Genomic DNA, 16,350 nt, shown 5'->3' with positions numbered 1-16,350 from the left:
GGGCTGAGGACAGACGGGCTGGGTCCTCGCTCTCCAGGCACGCAGCTGACAAGTCTTTCTGCCTGACTTCAGGGTTTCCCGCATTATAATTGGCCCGTGACACCCCACTGTTGCCTTTTGAAAAACTTTAAACCATCTTACTGTTTTGCCCATGGATTAATTTTCCTTATCCCTGGAGACAAAACAGATTAGCATAAAGGCTAGAATCCCATTATACAGTGATGAATGACTGCTCCTAATACCTTTGTATCTATTATTCTGATCATCTATCTAGACATGTATGCATATTTTTATAAAAATGGGGTTAAATAGTGCATAGTATTTTGCAGCACGCTCGTTTTTAAACTTCATCTTCACTCTCTCTGCGTCCATCCGCATTCAGCCAGCACGTCATCCTGGTGGCCCACAGTCCAGCGTGTGGAGGCACAATGGTGTCACCCGAGCCTCTGATATCGAGTATTTCCAATCACTCTTTTTCACTAACCGCACAGTGAGGACTCTCCTTAGCTGAAGTCTTGTGCAAGCTCTTATGTTATTGGATTGAGTTCCTGTCCGTAGAACCTTGAGTCACAGGGCATGCAGACTGTCAGGGTTTTGGGTATTTGCTTGTGGCTTTAGGCTGGTAATAACGAGTCGCATGTTTATTTTCCTCCTTTGTAGAAGACGTTATTGCCCGGGAGTTAATAGAGAAGATGATTGCAATGGATCCTCAGAAGCGCCCGTCAGCGAAGCATGTGCTGAAACACCCGTTCTTCTGGAGCCTAGAAAAGCAGCTCCAGTTCTTCCAGGTGGAGACATTTGTTTTCTTTATCAAAAATTTTCATGTAACCTTTCCAGTTTTTTTCCCAGAAACTACAGCAAAGGACAAAGAATAAAACAAATGACCCCGTAATTCCATAACCGAGAGATAACCACAGTTGACATTTTAATATATTTTCTCCATACGGGCAGACCGGGTTTGGCCCCAGACCACCCTGATAAAGCAGATGTCGCAATAACGGGAGCCACGTGAACGTTTCGGTTTCCCGGTGCATATAAGAGTCCATGTTTACACTATACTGTACTCTAAGTGTGCGATGATAACATTACGTCTGAGGGCAGGTGTCTTCCAGGGACCCTCACACTAGCCAGGTCACTTTGTTGTGTGTGTGTGTTTTTTTAAAATATTATTAACATTTTTTGATTAATGTCCTTCTTTTTATTTATTTATTTATTTGGCTGCACCAGGTCTTAGTTTGGCACGCGGGTTCCCTAGTCTTAGCACGTGGGTTCTTTAGTTGCGGCATGTGAACTCTTAGTTCCGGCATGCATGTGGGATCTAGTTCCCCGACCAGGGATCGAACCCGGGCCTCCTGCATTGGGAGCGCAGAGTCTTAGCCACTGGACCACCAGGGAAGTCCCTATCCAGGTCACTTTGATGATCACAAGATATAGAGCAGGAATGAAGCTCACACAAAGGGACCTTCACCCCACCAGGGTTAGGATGTAAACTCTCAGTATCTCCACGTCACGTGTCTTGCGAACACCCCCAGCTTCCGTCCGCGTCACTAGCTGTACCGACGTTGCGGCTCAGCACCATGTGCCCCCGTGTACCCGAGTTGACCATCAATCCCCCCCCACCAAGGCTTTCTTCCCGCAACTGCAAGTTAGACGGCCAGCCAGTCTGACTTCATCTTCATCAAAGAAAGAAAAGCCAGGGCTTCCCTGGTGGCGCAGTGGTTGAGAGTCCGCCTGCCGATGCGGGGGATGCGGGTTCGTGCCCTGGTCCGGGAAGATCCCACATGCTGCGGAGTGGCTGGGCCCGTGAGCCCCATGAGGCTGCTTGGTGGACCTGTCTCACTGGCCGGGGCTCAGAGAGGCCCGTGCTCAGGTGCATACCTCGGACCCCGAGCAGGATTTAGATCCAGGGCCGGGGCCTCCAGAGCCCACACTCTTGTCACCAGCTTTTCTCCTCTGAAAGAAGTCTTGGCTTCATCTGTCTTTCCTAATTGTTTGAATGAGGAGTGACAACCCTGCATCAGTCATGGCTCTGAGCATGTCCTGTTCCAATGGGTACACAAAAGTCACAGGATGCGAATCAAAATGGACCTTTTTTTTTTTTTTTGGTTCATCGATGAATATGGTTTGCACACGTGGCCCTGTGTGGCATGTATGTGTGAAACACGGGCGAGGCACTGCAGGTCTGAGGTGGAGATGGTCCGTGTGGGCCTCTCCTCAGTGAGTGGCAGACGGGGCTGCTCCCGGGGAAGAGGTGATGGACAGGGGAGAAGGCAGAACGCTTGCTGCCCGGCTCTGGGCTGAGGCTCAGGCAGGGGTGGCCGTCCCGGCACTCAGAGTGTCCGTCCTCTGGCTCTCAGAGCCTCTGCACACTGACTGTTACCTGTTGCCCTGTCTCCCTCCCAGGACGTGAGTGACCGGATAGAGAAGGAGTCCCTAGACGGCCCGATAGTGAAGCAGCTGGAGCGCGGCGGGCGGGCTGTGGTGAAGATGGACTGGAGGGAGAACATCACTGTCCCCCTCCAGACAGGTGACCTCGCGGTGCCCCCGGGGTCAGTGTTGGTGGAAGCGGTGCAAAAGCAGCAGCTGTTTCTGAGAAGCAGACGTGGAAACGGCAACTCCAGGCCGTTGGGGGCTCCAAATACCGCTTCTGGGATTGAGGCTTCCTATGGTTTGGATACAGGTCACACCATTGCTCTGACGTGTGTCCCAGTTGTCCTTCAGAGTGACAGGTCAGTGACAGGTGTCTTGCCCTCGGCGGTCATTTCTGATCGCAGGTGAGAAAGGGAGGTGGAATTCAGACTAACCCTGCCGCCCTGGGGTTCAGTCTGGGGAAGTGCGCCTGTCAGTGACAAGAATGGAGTTAGGTCATGATTTGGTCCGATTGCTTGATCCCCAGGAGCCCCAGGAATTGTTTTCTTTCGAAATCTGTTTGTCTGTTACATTGCCTTCCTTGTTTTTTTCCTAGATCTGCGTAAATTCAGAACCTATAAAGGCGGCTCTGTCCGAGATCTCCTCCGGGCCATGAGAAATAAGGTGAGGGCTATGAGCACACGGCGGTCCGGGCGGGGCCGCAGCGCAGCCCCCCCTGCTCATATCCCTTCTCTGGGGGTCCTCCAGCCCCTCTGGATGAGGACCTCACAGAGGCTGGGAGGCCTCGGCTGCACAGGAAACACTAGAGGCTGCTTCTTCCCCTGAATGAACTTTCCCTCCAGGGATGTTGAGGCGGGGATACAGGTCACAGTGCAGCCTCTGCTAGAAGCGGGCTCCCGGGTGCTACATCCTTTGCTGACTTGTTCGGTGCCTGGATGTGCACAGATAAACTCCTTCTGACGGGGGCCCTTCCCGCCCGGGGCTGGCCCCGCCCTCCCCGCGCAGGCCTCGCCCCGCCCTCCCCGCGCAGGCCTCGCCCCGCCCTCCCCGCGCAGGCCTCGCTCGGCTCCGAGGCCTCCCCGGAAGGAGGGGAAGCGGCGCCAGGAGCTGGTGGGTGGTTCCTTTACGCGGCCTAACGGTCGGTGTTTCTTGAGCGAGGGTCTTGCCGGGTCCCGCGGGCTCCTCTCTGCTGACCGTGGGTCTGTGTCGCCCCCCTCCCGTCTACAGAAGCACCACTACCGGGAGCTGCCCGAGGAGGTGCGGGAGACGCTAGGCCCCCTTCCCGACGGCTTCGTGCGCTACTTCACGTCGCGCTTCCCCCACCTCCTCTCCCACACCTACCGTGCCATGGAGCTGTGCCGCCGCGAGAGGCCCTTCCAGCCCTACTACCACGAGCCCCCCGAGCCCCGGCCCCCAGTGACTCCAGACGCCCTCTGAGCCAGGCGGCCTCCGTGCCGGCGGCCCCGCTGGGACCAAGGGCCTGGTCTCTACAAGCCACAGCCTGGCGTCTCCTGCTGAGCAGGGAGACCAGGCTGCAAAGCCAAGTGCCTCGAGCTGCCTGCTCTGCAGCCAGCAGGGGAGGATGCTGACCCCGGAAAGTGGGAGGCGTGACCGCGCCCCCCCACCCGACCCACGAGGGAGCTGGGAAGACATTGGCCGTGAAAGCTTGACCATCGGGGGACGGCTGCGAAGGAGGGCCATTCCCAGAGGCAGAGGGGAGCACCCTCTGCCTTCTCCTGGATAAACTCGCTTCAGACTTCCGTTTCTTTTAAAACTTCCTGTGAGATGCCACTGTGTGGGCCCTTAAGGAAGAGAGCTGAGGGAGCCCTCAGTGGTGCCTACGTGCTGGGACCGGGAGCATCTCTCTTGGACCAGCCGGGCCGAGGTGCACTGAGTGCAGCCTCCGCTAGAAGCAGGGCTCCGGAGGAGAGGGTGCCCGGGAGGAGGAGGACCTTCAGAGGGCGTCATCCCCAGGGATCGGAGATGCCTCAGTGATCACAGACGCGCCCACAGGTTCCCAGGTCACTGTAACCAGTGTTTCCTCGGGGGTGGCGAGAGCCTTGAGGGTGGGGACGCGGTGTGGGGAGAGGCCAGCCTGGAACTCCAGAAGGTGAGTCTGTGTCTGCGGGTCTCTCAGAAACAAAGAGGATGCTGCGTTTTGAGGCAGCTGTGGCCCAGGGCACCGGTGGCCTGAATGGTGGCCTTTGGTGGAGTCGTGCCCTGGGGTGCTTGGGGATGTTTAGGAGCATTTGGGGGCAGGAGGTGATAAGTCCCCTGGCTATGAAGGAAAGCAGCTCCGACCCCGGCAGGGACAGGCCTTTGGGACCAGAGGGGAGCAGGCCAAACGGGACACTCGTGGCCCCCCGGGGAGAGCCCTGGCCAGCAGGTGGGCGATGAGGCTGCTCTGTCCCTGGGGCTGGCAGGACGGGCCAGGGGTTAGAGGGCCAAGGCCAGGGTCACCACACACTTTCGGGCAGGCTTTTATGTTTCTCTTGGCAGATTTTAATAACTTTATATTTTGATCATACTGTAGAATGCTACATTAGCGTGAGCTGAACTTAACTTGAAGCTTGTGAGGAAGTAATGCAAGATATAGAATACATCTTCTATTTTGTAAGGTACCCAAAGTCCCATCCCCTCCAGAAAGAGTGTTCGTATGTTGAACATTCTCTAATGCTGAAGAGTAAAACGTTATAGCAACACTATACACATGTATGAAAGTAATATTCTCTAAATTATGTCAATACCATGGGGTTTTTTCCCCCTAAAATTAATATAATTTTTAACTTTAGTTTTAGTCAAAAACTCCTCTGTCTTTTCTCTACCGAGAGCCTTAGAGGTTAAATGCAGTCAGGGTACCACGTAAGGAAGCGTTTTGCGTGTGCTTTCTCCAGCCAGGGGAATGGATCGTTGCAGTTCGGTCCTAGTGAACCCAGAGACTCCTCTCAGGAGGAAGAATGTTACTGTCTGGTTTTACTAACAGAGAAATCGCTGTTTCTTCTCCTTGTAAGACGTTTTCTGGTGGTGGATTTGAATGAGGGCCACTCATCAAAAGCGCTCATTCTGCCTTCAGAGAATTCAGTTCCCTTCCTTTCCTAATGCCTAATGTCACTTTTTTTCTTTTCTCCTTTTAATATTATCCTACATCTTTAAACCTCATCAGTTACCTCATTTAGACCTGGGAACCCCGGCATCCTTGGTCAGCATCATGGTGTCTTGTACCACGCTGTCCGTTTTTCAGGAACACAGCCGGACGGTTTTCTTCTCCCCGCTCTGATGCTCCTGAGCCAGCGCCCTCCCGCGCTGTTCTGTGGCGGCTCTGCAGGTCGCTTTGCCGCCGGGCCTGACCGGTGAGACAGTACGAAGTGGAGAAGGTGCCGTGAGCGCTTTAAAGGACCGTCAGCTTCCTGTGTTGGGAGCAGCGGGGGGCGGGGCTGTTGGCGAGGCAGCTGCCTTGCCTCGTGGTCGCTGCTGAATGTTCTCTCTGGGGAGTAGCCAGGTCATTCTCAGCAGCCCAGGGTTTATGTCATCTCTCTGTTTTGGCCCAGCTTGCCTCCAGGACAGCTTTTTTTAAAATTCCTTTTCTGCTTGCAATACTAGTTTTTAACCACCCATCTTTCTCAAACTCATTTATTCAATGTATTTTATTTGAGCACTTACTGTATGAGCTGGGCAGGATATCGCATGCTAGGGACACAGGTGAACAAAATAGGCAAAACCTTGGCTTTCATATGAGCCAGTGATAGACGGCAGTGAGTAAACATCAGTGCTGCAAAGAAGATGCAGGCGTGGGGAAGGGCGTGCGTTTGGGGTTTTCACCCATCAGATCCGGGGTCAGATTGCCTTCTGTCCATCTTCTCTCCGTCACCTTTGGGAACCCAGTCACCCGTCAGTCCTCCAGGCCGCTTGAAAAGGTCTCTTGTGGGCACCATCTGGTTTATCTCATCCTGGTCTCTAGAATTCTGGTTTCCTGTTGTGCTCGGCGCAGCAGGAAGGTGTCTTCCTTTCTCGAAAAGAGGGTTCTGCACCTGCCGCGTGTCCTGTCACTGCTGAGCTGTTTGATCTTTAATACGATTCTTTGAAGGCTGTTTGACTTTTTACAAGTACACCATCTTCATCTTTAAGACAGAATTTATTCGCATCTGTTAGGGATCCCAAGGACACCATAATCTGTTTAAATCTTGTGTTGACCCTTGTATCGAATTTGTCCTTGGCACACCTGCCAGAATTCTCATGTTGCTTATTGAGTCCTTTTAACTTCAATTTTTAGAGAGCTCCACCTGTCACTGGGCACCAGAGTGTCTGCACTCTTGGGAATCATTGGTGTTACATGATAAGTCACTAAACCACCTGGTGGCTGATGAATAAAATCCCAGATGCAAAGGTCCCCTGCCATCTCCCCCTCACTCAGTGCAAGAGTCATCATAGGCTCTTCCCAGGGAGACGTTATTCCGACCCATTACATGTATTTCAGTGCAAGAGCCACAGGTTAGTGGGTCCAGCAAAGTGCTTCCTTCCCACCAACTGGAGAAGAAGGGTCCTCATCAGAGCTCGCCCTGATGCTTTGGGGGAGGTTTTGTGTGAACGCGATTCATTTATCACTGCAGTGAAAGAGATGAACTGGTGGTTGATCTGACCTCGAAGGTGGTTGCAGGGCTTTGTCCTCTTGGCCACTTTCTTCTCTGAAGTTAGACTGCGGCCAGGCTTGGATTTCCTGGGACTGTTCTCATTGTGCATCTCTGTTCATCGGATCCTCAGCCTTGAAGTCCTCCAGGAAGGTGGGCTGGTTCCGTTTTCACAGCCTTCTGTGCTGGAAGACAGAGCACAGCACACCTGTAAGGAGCCTCTTTAAATTCTCTTTAGCTTTCTCTCTGCTCACTTAGCTTCTGAAATCCCTCTTCCTCGTATTTTCCAGTGTTTCTTTTCCTTGGCCACCTTTCACCATCCCGGAGTAGCTGCTTCAGTTAACTGTGCTTTGGCGCGTTGGCCTTGCCTGGAAGAAAGTTGCCAGGTGTCCTGTACAGATGAGCCAGAATTCCGCCTTCCAGTGTTGGACCCGTTATCCTTTAAACCAAAGTGTCTCCTCTTCCTTGTACTTGGTTTTCTTTATGAAACAGTGATTTCCACGAGTAACAGGTCCTGATTTTTTTTATCGGCACTTAAATCCTCTCTGTATTCATTGGAAAACCACAAAGACAGCATCTGCGATGAGCCTCCCCCCAGAGCAGCCTTAACCAACACTTCCAGCCAAAGTCCCCACCCCACCCGCCTCACCCCGTGCTCTTGAGTGTCTGGCGGGTACAGTATTCCTTTTCAGTGTCCCAGAAGCTGTGACGGGGGAGTCCCCGCTTACCTAGAAAGCATTACCGGTCAACTCTGCAGCATTCTCAGATGCAAACCTTAGGTAGTGTTCTTTTTGCAGTGACCTATTTATTTAACCTATTTATATTTATTTAATTTTTACTCTGAAGTGTATCCAGTGACAATTGCACTTGCTTAAAGCACATCAGATTTGCTTTGGACAACACCCCTGACCATTTTAAAACTGGAAACGGAAAAGTTATACTGTATCCTTCCACAGGATGGACGCCTTATAGTAGTTTTGTCATTAAAGGATAAATAATTTGGTTGGGGTAAAAATGTTAATTTTTAAGTGATTTTTTTTTTAAAATTCTGTGCCATTGTGTCTTCTCTGTGGACAGTTAATTGTTGGATGGGTCTGTGTTAATTGTGTGATACAATCCTCTGTGGAACCTGAAATCCTCTTTTTAGCTTTGTATTTTATAAACTGCCAGGTTGTACAGTTTTTATGTGTATTTTTAAAGCTTGATGGCGTGAGGGTATCTAAGTTAAACGGCCTATTTTTGTACCTCCTGTACAGTTTTATAATTCTGCTGATTGATAATGGCACCTTACGCTGAACCGACCACAAATAAACGTAGTTTTAGATTTGGAAGCCAGCTCCATCTTCTTAGAGGCTTGACCACCACTGTCAGACCAGGGGTCGTTCTTGGCTGTCTTCCTGGGTGGGAGTCTGGCTGGTGGAGCCGAAGCAGTGGGCTTAGCGGGTGGGAGGATGGACGGGAGAGGTGTGTGTGTTTACTTGCTGGTGTTCATGGCAGGGTCCGGGGGCTGGAGAGTCCTCCTTAGTTTCTGTGGGCAAAGCTTCCTTGAACCACTGCAGGAAGTCCCCCAAAGTATTGATTTGGGCTGAATTCCAGGAAGGTGGCCATGTTGGGACAGACATGCCTCCTGATGAGGCAGGGTTTGCGGCAGGTGTAAATAGGTTATAGGACCAGGAAATCCACAAGGGGAAAAACACCAGGGAGGTAACTCAGCCAGCACAGCTACGGGAAAGCCACGACCTGTGCGTGTCAGAAGCACATAAGACACCTGCCCAGACGCCAAGGAATGAGCTCAGCAGCCGGTCTGTTGGATTTTAGGATCCTGGCAACATGCTCTCACCTTCTCTTACCCCATCCGCTCTGGTGAAATCAGAGGAGGCTCTGCTTTCTCTTGCACCACCAGGAAGGAGCTGCTCACAGGAGGACCCCGAGGGCCCACCGGCCCCAGGACAGCGTAGCAGAGGCTCTGCGTGGAGGCTGGCTCCCTCTGGCCTGCCAACCAGCGTCCCATCCCCCCATTCCCCACCCCCACCCAGTGGGCACCGGGAGTGCACCTGAGAGCCATGGACACACCCTCTGTCTGAAGCATGGTCCTTGGACGCACGCGGGGCTTCAAGACCCTGTTGGCACCTGCTGGCTGCTTCCTGTTGCTTGGGTTCCCCGCAGAGCTGTTAAGCCAGGGCTGGGATGGTGTCCTGGACTGGCTGGTAGCACCCTCAGCTGCTGCTGAGAACAGGGAGAGGTGCGGGCCCTCAGGAGGGAGGCCAGCAGGCGGTCAGGCCGGGGCCACAGTCTCAGGGCACTGAGGTAGGGTGTGTCGCTTTCATGCTGAGTCAGGGTAGGGCTGGGAAGAGGATTTTTTTTCTGAGTGTTTTGGTTATTAAATATATGTGCAGATGTACCCAACTGTATTCCATCAGTGAATGCACCTATCTGACTGTCTTTCTATGTTTGTCCCATCTCCCTCGTGTGTGCTAGACCCATGCCTTAGCTTCACGAGACCGTAACAGCCAACGTCACAGCCCAGCCTGCTTGCCCTTCCCGCAGGGCTGGGCACTGCACTGGGGCGTCTGTGCCCCAGTGGCTGGTGGGCCGCATTCCCTTCTCCCTGCAGACCAGTATTTCCCCAAGATCAAGAACATTTAAATGAAATTAGAGCATTCTTTAACACCATACACAAAAAACAAGCTCAAAATGGATTGAAGACCTAAATGTAAGGCCAGATACTGTAAAACTCACAGAGGAAAACATGGGCAGAACACTCCCTGACATAAATCACAGCAAGATCTTTTTCAGTCCATTACTCTGGGAGATACTAGATAAAAACAAAAATAAACAGATGGGACCTAATGAAACTGAAACGCTTTTGCACAGCAAAGGAAACCATAAACAAAACGAAAAGACAACCCACAGATTGGGAGAAAATACTTGCAAATGATGCGACCGACAAGGGATTAGTCTCCAAAATTTACAAACAGCTCATGCGGCTTAATATCATCAAAACAAAGAACATTTAACATCCTTCACTTTGGTGAGAGGCTGCCTAGACCCTTCGCCAAGGCCATAAATCAGGTCATGAACCCGTGTCTGGGCCAATGGACTGTGGGCAGAGGAGCAGGGCTGGTGAGACCATGGCAGCCCCTGGGAAACCATGTTGGAAGACAGCAGGGGTTCCCGGGGGAAGTTTCCTGAAACAGGAGGGGCAGGGTGGGCAAGAGAGCAACTGTGTAAATAAACTTGGCCTCTGAGAGGGCTGGCAGGTGAGCCCAATAAGTACTCTTCCCTGCCCCCTCCTCCCTGAGCCTCTCCAAATCCACCTTCCCCTGCCCAGCCCGCCTCAGAGCCACAGAAGTACGCTCAGCAAGTTTGCTAGCAGGCAACGCAAAGCTAGAAAGACGATACATGACCCAATTAGGAGTCCAGAAGATATCGGGAAACCGGAATGCTGAGCCCAAAGAAAGGTGATGGGAAATGCGTCAGACCTTGCCATTGACGATGGGGCTGGGGGTGGAGGGCAGGCGGTGAGGGGCCTGGAAACTGCTGCAGACTTTTTTTTTTTTAAGATTTTTTTTGACGTGGACCATTTTTCGAGTCTTTATTGAATTTGTTAAGAGTATTGCTTCTGGGTTTTTTTTGTTTTGTTTTGTTTTTTTAATGTTTTCGTTTTTTGGCCCCGAGGCATGTAGGATCTTAGTTCCCCTACCAGGAATTGAACCCGCACCCCCTGCATTGGAAGGCAAAGTCTTAACCTCTGGACCGAGAGGGAAGTCCCTGTCACAGACATTTGAAGACACAGGAGTTTGGCCGAGAGAGACGTGGGGGCAGCTGGTGGGCGCTCGGATGTCTGTCGTGTGATGAGCAGGCTTTGCTGTCTTGCTCCAGGGAGTCTGAGCTGGAAGAGGGGCAGCAGGGTCCCCAACAGCAGATCCCGGCTCCCGGAGAGAGGGCTGCCTAACAGCTTGAGCCGCCCAGCAGGGCCAAAGGAGGATTGCAAGTGAGCGAGTGGAGGAATCCAACAGAGGGGAAGGGCCTCACCCTGAACAGACGAGGGGAATTCTTCTTTGGGTCAGAGGTTGAACTCGGGTCCCTTCCAAATAAGCATCTGTGCCTGAGGCCCACCCCTCCCTCTTATGAGTTCCTGGAAAAGGGCTGCACGGTGGATGTGAATCACAGGAAGTGGGGAGGGGAGGCGCCCAGAAAGAACTGTTCACGATGGGTTGGGGTGGGGTAGCCATGCTCCAGGATTCTCCAGGGACGTCCCCTGCTCCAGACGAGGTGCACTGAGAGGTGGCTGGTACCAGGTGAGAGAACCAAGGGCCACAGCTGACACATGGAGGACAATTTCCAAAGTTTGTGGCTTAGAATACTAGTTCCAACGGAGATTAAACTTAGAAAAAAAGGGCTCAATGACCAAATAAGTTCAGGAAATGCTGAATTAAATAGATTCCCTATTCACTGTAATACCATTCAGAGGCCTTTTACATGCTAACGAGATATTCTCCTAGAGGGAATATACCCTTATCTCCAATTTTTGCCTTTAATTAAAAAAAAAGAGAGAGAAAAGAAAAGAAGGAGGGGTGTTTGGAGTGACAGAAATAATGCTATATTTTCATCAGATCTTATCTTCCTCTTTCCGGATACCCAGGAAGACAGCAGTCCCAGACTCCCTTGAAGTTAGCTTAGGACATGTGACTAATTCCGGCCACTGGTCCATTTAAGAGCCAGCACGACACTCCAGTGCTCTCCGTTCGACTCAGTGATGGGCCATCGTGGAGGCACAAAACGGAAGCCACGTGAATCAGGGTCACCTGACTCAGAACAGACTTCTCATCAGCGAAACAAGAAACCCTTGCACTCGGCCACAGAAATGTCTGGGTTCATCACCGCGGCTGAGCTGAGCCCTCCTGACTCAGACAGTAGGTACAGGTCCAGGGAAAAGGCCACTACATATGCCCAGGAAATGTGAGGCCGATGCTGGACTGTCTGCCTTTAGCAGGATCGAAAGCTGGTGCTCTCAGATGACGCAAGGGCGTGGAGAAGAGGGATTCTCTACCTGCTGCTCTGACTTTCCCCACCAACAAATAACATGTTTGGCCCTGATGGTTACCTGGACTGGCTTACCTGGATGGTTACCGTGCTGGGGCAACACCTGATGCAATGTAGGCTGAACGCAACTAGGGGAGGTGGGTGGGGCAGGGAATAGCGCATCCCCCACTGCCCTTCCTTGGCACAAGGCTGCAGGGTTTGTTGTGGTCTTTTCCCAGGGACTGGGATGGCCAGGTTGGAAGGGAGGGGGTGGAGGGTGAAGATGGAGAGGAGATGCCTTCTCCTCAGCACCCAGAACAATTTTAGGGGGAGCGAAGGGGGGACAAAGGGTCAGAAGGTGGATAACTTACCCTCGGCCCCGCGAAGTGTGGAGGTTGAGGTCTGACTTCCGTTCTGGGAGGCTCAGAAGCCCACCTTCTTTCTCTCGTGCTGCAGAAGGAAGAAACAGGAAAAGCACAATAAAACCGCAATGCTGAAAAACACAATAAAACCACAGCTGTTGCTTAGCAAAGCTGCTCTTCCCCTTGCAGCCTGTGAGCCGTGGTGTGTCACTCCAGGTGGCTGGTGGCTGTCACAGGGGCTGGGAGGGCAGGCAGAGAGTGGAGAAAGTGTTGGCTGAAAAGGAAGCCCTCTTATGTCGGATTTGCTGTAACCAGATCTTGACAAAGCCCAGTGCCGTTTTTCAATGGTTCAAACGTTTTTAGCTAAGCCGGTGGTTTTCAAACTTTAACGGTATCAGAGCCATGGTCTGAGGAACTTGGTAAACATACACATGCCCAGGCCCTATCCTGCTTCAGCAAGCCAGGGCCTCTGCATTCTTTAACCTCCCGGTGATGCTTATTATAGAAAGAAGTTTCACAAGATGATCATCGTTAATGCTGTGGTGTGACTTTCACCTGTTAAAAATGAATATCAGTTTTAAAATTCCAATTTGAATGATATTGGATATACTTTTTTAAAAAATCCTGGTTTCCACAAGCCAGTGCCGGGGACTGAGAGGTAGCTGGTCATCCAGTTCCACGGCGGGGTGAGTTGTCTTACTGCAGCAGGGGCGGAGTGCCGGCTCATCTGGTTTGAAAGAATGAGGCCGAGGCCTCAGTCAGGGACCCCCCAGGACCCACCCCCAGCCCCCTGCCGTGTCAGCAGAGTGTGATCCATGGAAACGTTTGCGATGGTCTCCTGACGCTTGTTTGCACTGAAGTCTGGGTGTGGGGCACGGGGGGAGCCCTTTTAACCTAAAGGCTTGCGTGCTTCCCCTAAGAAAAATGTGCTTCTGTATTTTTTAAACAGTCGTCTCCCCTCCGTTTTCTCTTTTTATTTTCTGGAACTTTTAACAGTAGAATGTTGGGACTCTGGGTTTAACCCTCCATGTCACTTATCTTTTATTTCTTATATTCCATTTGTTGTTTTTTGTGCCTCTTGGAAATTTTCCAAGTTTTCTGTGATGCTTTTGTTAGTTTCAACAATCCTTTTTTTTTTTTTTTTTAAACGATCCCCCCAGATTACGGGATCTTCGTTCCCCGACCAGGGATTGAACCCAGGGCCACGGCAGTGACAGCACCGAGTCCTAACCACTGGACCACCAGGGAAATCCCTCAGCCATCTTTTTTTTTTAAAGAAGAGTTTTAATCTATTTATTTATTTATTTTTGGCTGCGTTGGGTCTTTGTTGCTGCATGTGGGCTTTCTCTAGTTGCGGCAAGCGGGGGCTACTCTGTTGCAGTGCAAGGGCTTCTCATTGCGGTGGCTTCTCGTTACAGAGCACGGGATCTAGGCACACGGGCTTCAGTAGTTGTGGCACGCAGGCTCAGTAGTTGTGGCTCGTGGGCTGTAGAGCACGGGCTCAGTAGTTGTGGCATGCGGGCTCAGTAGTTGTGGCGTGCGGGCTTAGGTGCTCTGCGGCATGTGGGATCTTCCCCGACCAGGGCTCGAACCCGTGTCCCCTGCATTGGCAGGTGGATTCTTAACCACCAGGGAAGTCCCTCAGCAATCATTTTTTTAATCTCCAAGGGTTCTTGATCCCTGTCCCTTTCTTACGGGGAAATTAGTATTTGAGTAAAACAAGTAGACTTTTTTTGTGTGTTTTTCAGTTCCCTGTATTACCTCTGTATCCTTTGAGATCATTTTTGTTTATCTTGATCTTTCCCAAGTTGCAGATTTTCTTAAATGTCTGGTGATCCTTGATAGGTTACACACACTTAAAAATGAGGCCATGAAAAAGTGATTGAGGCCCCATGTTGGTGGGTAGACCTTGTCAACTGATGAGCTCTGTTTTTAGGTAACCGTATGGGAACCCTTAAATGCCAGCTTGCAGAGGTCTTTGCTCTGGGGTTCTTAAGTGTCTTTGGAGAAGAATCTTCTGATCGTTGGCCTCGGGATTGGCTACTGCTGTCTGCCCCTCTACATCAGGGGTAGGGAGGAAGGGTCAAATGTTCTATGAACCAACTTCTAGTTAAATCCAGTTCCCACATGTCATTCCCAACCTCCACCCTCCTTCCCTGAGTCTCCAAGTTGAAGCCTCTCTCTGGTTCCATTGGGTAAATCTGCCCTCCTTAGCTACATCTCACTCATGCATAACTGTAGGTGGAGGCAACCTTGGCTAGAGCTGCAGCCTGCGGAGGAAACCTTGTCTGTTTGGGGATGGGGGATACCATAGGGGCACAGCAGGAGCAAAGAGGGGACACTGGGGGCGTGGATGGGAGAGTGGTTGGCCTTGGGGTCCAGACTGATGGAGGAAGACAGGGATGCGGTCGGAGAAGATTCTGGAGATGAAGAATATGGAGGGAAGCAGTATTGCGTGGTGACAAAGTAAGATGTGACTGAAGGGGTGGGTGGTAGGATGGAGGTAAAGACTTGTAGTTGAGGAATGGAGCAGATGTTGGCGCTCAGGTGGGCCTTCTGGTAGACACAGTGGTTGCCCAGGGTGACAGCAGGAGTCAGGGGTGGGGGAGGTAGGGGGAAACAGGAAGAGCCAATGTCCTCCATGGACCCCGGGTAGGAGGAACGGCTGTGAACTCCAGGTAGGGGAAGTGGCCTTGAGATGCAGAACTGGTACATGAGGGAGGGCTTGCTTCCAGAACGCTGAAGCCACGTGGGGCCAGCCAGTACCCAGTGCCCGCCCAGCCCCGAGATACGAGGAATGGGGGAAGAGGCATCCTCACAGGGGGCCCAGCTCCAGTCAGGGCAAGGAAACAAAGGGAGGGTCTGTGCAGGGGTGAGGGATGTGGGCAAATTTCTCTCCAGTAAAACACGTTTCAGGGTGCTAATGGGGAGACTTTGAGGGAAGGGGAGCACTGATCTGAAAATGGGTGAAAGTTCAGGAGCTGGTGGGAACCCAGCAGCTTATACCTGAGGAGGCCCAGGACTCTGCACGTGGGTGGATTAACTCACCCTCCGGTTCTGATTGGATCATTATGGGAAGTGGCTCAGAAGCCCCAGGAGGTTGCTGGGCCCTTGACCTCACCAATGCCTGAAGCCCTTTTATTTACAAGAGGAACTGAGGTGGTTCTCTGTTGTGACAGCACCTGTGGCTGGGTGGCCTCATTACAGCTGCAGAGCTTACCCAGAGCTGGGGGAAAGGGAGGCCAGGTTCAAGCCCCTGAACTAACCCAACAAGGTCCCATTGCTGCCACTGGGCCCAGACCCCATGGCTGTCACCCCTGACCCTGGACACATACTCTAATGGTTAAAAACCATAAACACCTGGTAATATCTAATTGATTTTTTTAACTAAAAAATTTTTAATTGAAGTATAGTTGAATTACAGTATCTTTTTTGTTTCAGGTGTACATCACAGTGATTCAGTTTTATATATATATATATGTATATATTTGTATATATACATATTTATGTATATATACATATATATATTCTTTATCAGATTGTTTTCCCTAATAGGTTATTACAAAATATTGAATATAGTTCCCTGTGCTCTAATTGATTTTTCTTTCTTTTTTTTTTTTTTTTTTGCCGGTACACGGGCCTCTCACTGCTGTGGCCTCTCCCGTTGCAGAGCACAGGCTCCGGACGCGCAGGCTCAGCGGCCATGGCTCACGGGCGCAGCCACTCCACAGCATGTGGGATCCTCCCGGACCAGGGCACGAACCCGTGTCCCCTGCATGGGCAGGCAGACTCTCAACCACTGCGCCACCAGGGAAGCCCTCTAATTGATTTTTTAAAAGTGATCTTTGACTATACTCAAATATTTCTTAAGCTAATACTCAGTCCCCAAAAGAAAACAGCCTCACAGTAAAAAAACAAGAGTATGTCTCTTGGATTTTTGCCTTTGCTCTCTCTAACAAGCCAAGGAG

At 51.4% G+C, this 16,350-nt stretch overlaps 1 protein-coding gene and 1 non-coding gene across 3 annotated transcripts in view; one reads left to right on the top strand and one right to left on the bottom strand.

The window, feature by feature from the left end:
- Nucleotides 1-8,326, top strand: part of ERN1 (endoplasmic reticulum to nucleus signaling 1) — an 82,500-nt gene extending 74,174 nt beyond the window's left edge. For both annotated transcript variants that reach the window (XM_060133469.1, XM_060133467.1), the window contains exons 19-22: nt 661-788; nt 2,404-2,527; nt 2,966-3,033; nt 3,598-8,326. In XM_060133469.1, the coding sequence (XP_059989452.1) occupies nt 661-788; nt 2,404-2,527; nt 2,966-3,033; nt 3,598-3,807 (530 nt within the window). In that variant the 3' untranslated portion in view covers nt 3,808-8,326. The remainder of the gene's footprint in view (nt 1-660; nt 789-2,403; nt 2,528-2,965; nt 3,034-3,597) is intronic.
- A 5,231-nt stretch (nt 8,327-13,557) lies between these two features.
- TRNAD-GUC (transfer RNA aspartic acid (anticodon GUC)) lies at nt 13,558-13,630 on the bottom strand. The gene has a single exon. It is a non-coding gene; the product is annotated as a tRNA-Asp (tRNA).
- Nucleotides 13,631-16,350: the final 2,720 nt, after the last annotated feature.

Source organism: Lagenorhynchus albirostris, chromosome 20 (assembly GCF_949774975.1).
Source record: "Lagenorhynchus albirostris chromosome 20, mLagAlb1.1, whole genome shotgun sequence".
NCBI classification, from domain to species: Eukaryota; Metazoa; Chordata; class Mammalia; order Artiodactyla; family Delphinidae; genus Lagenorhynchus; species Lagenorhynchus albirostris.
This window is presented reverse-complemented; position numbering and strand designations above follow the sequence as displayed.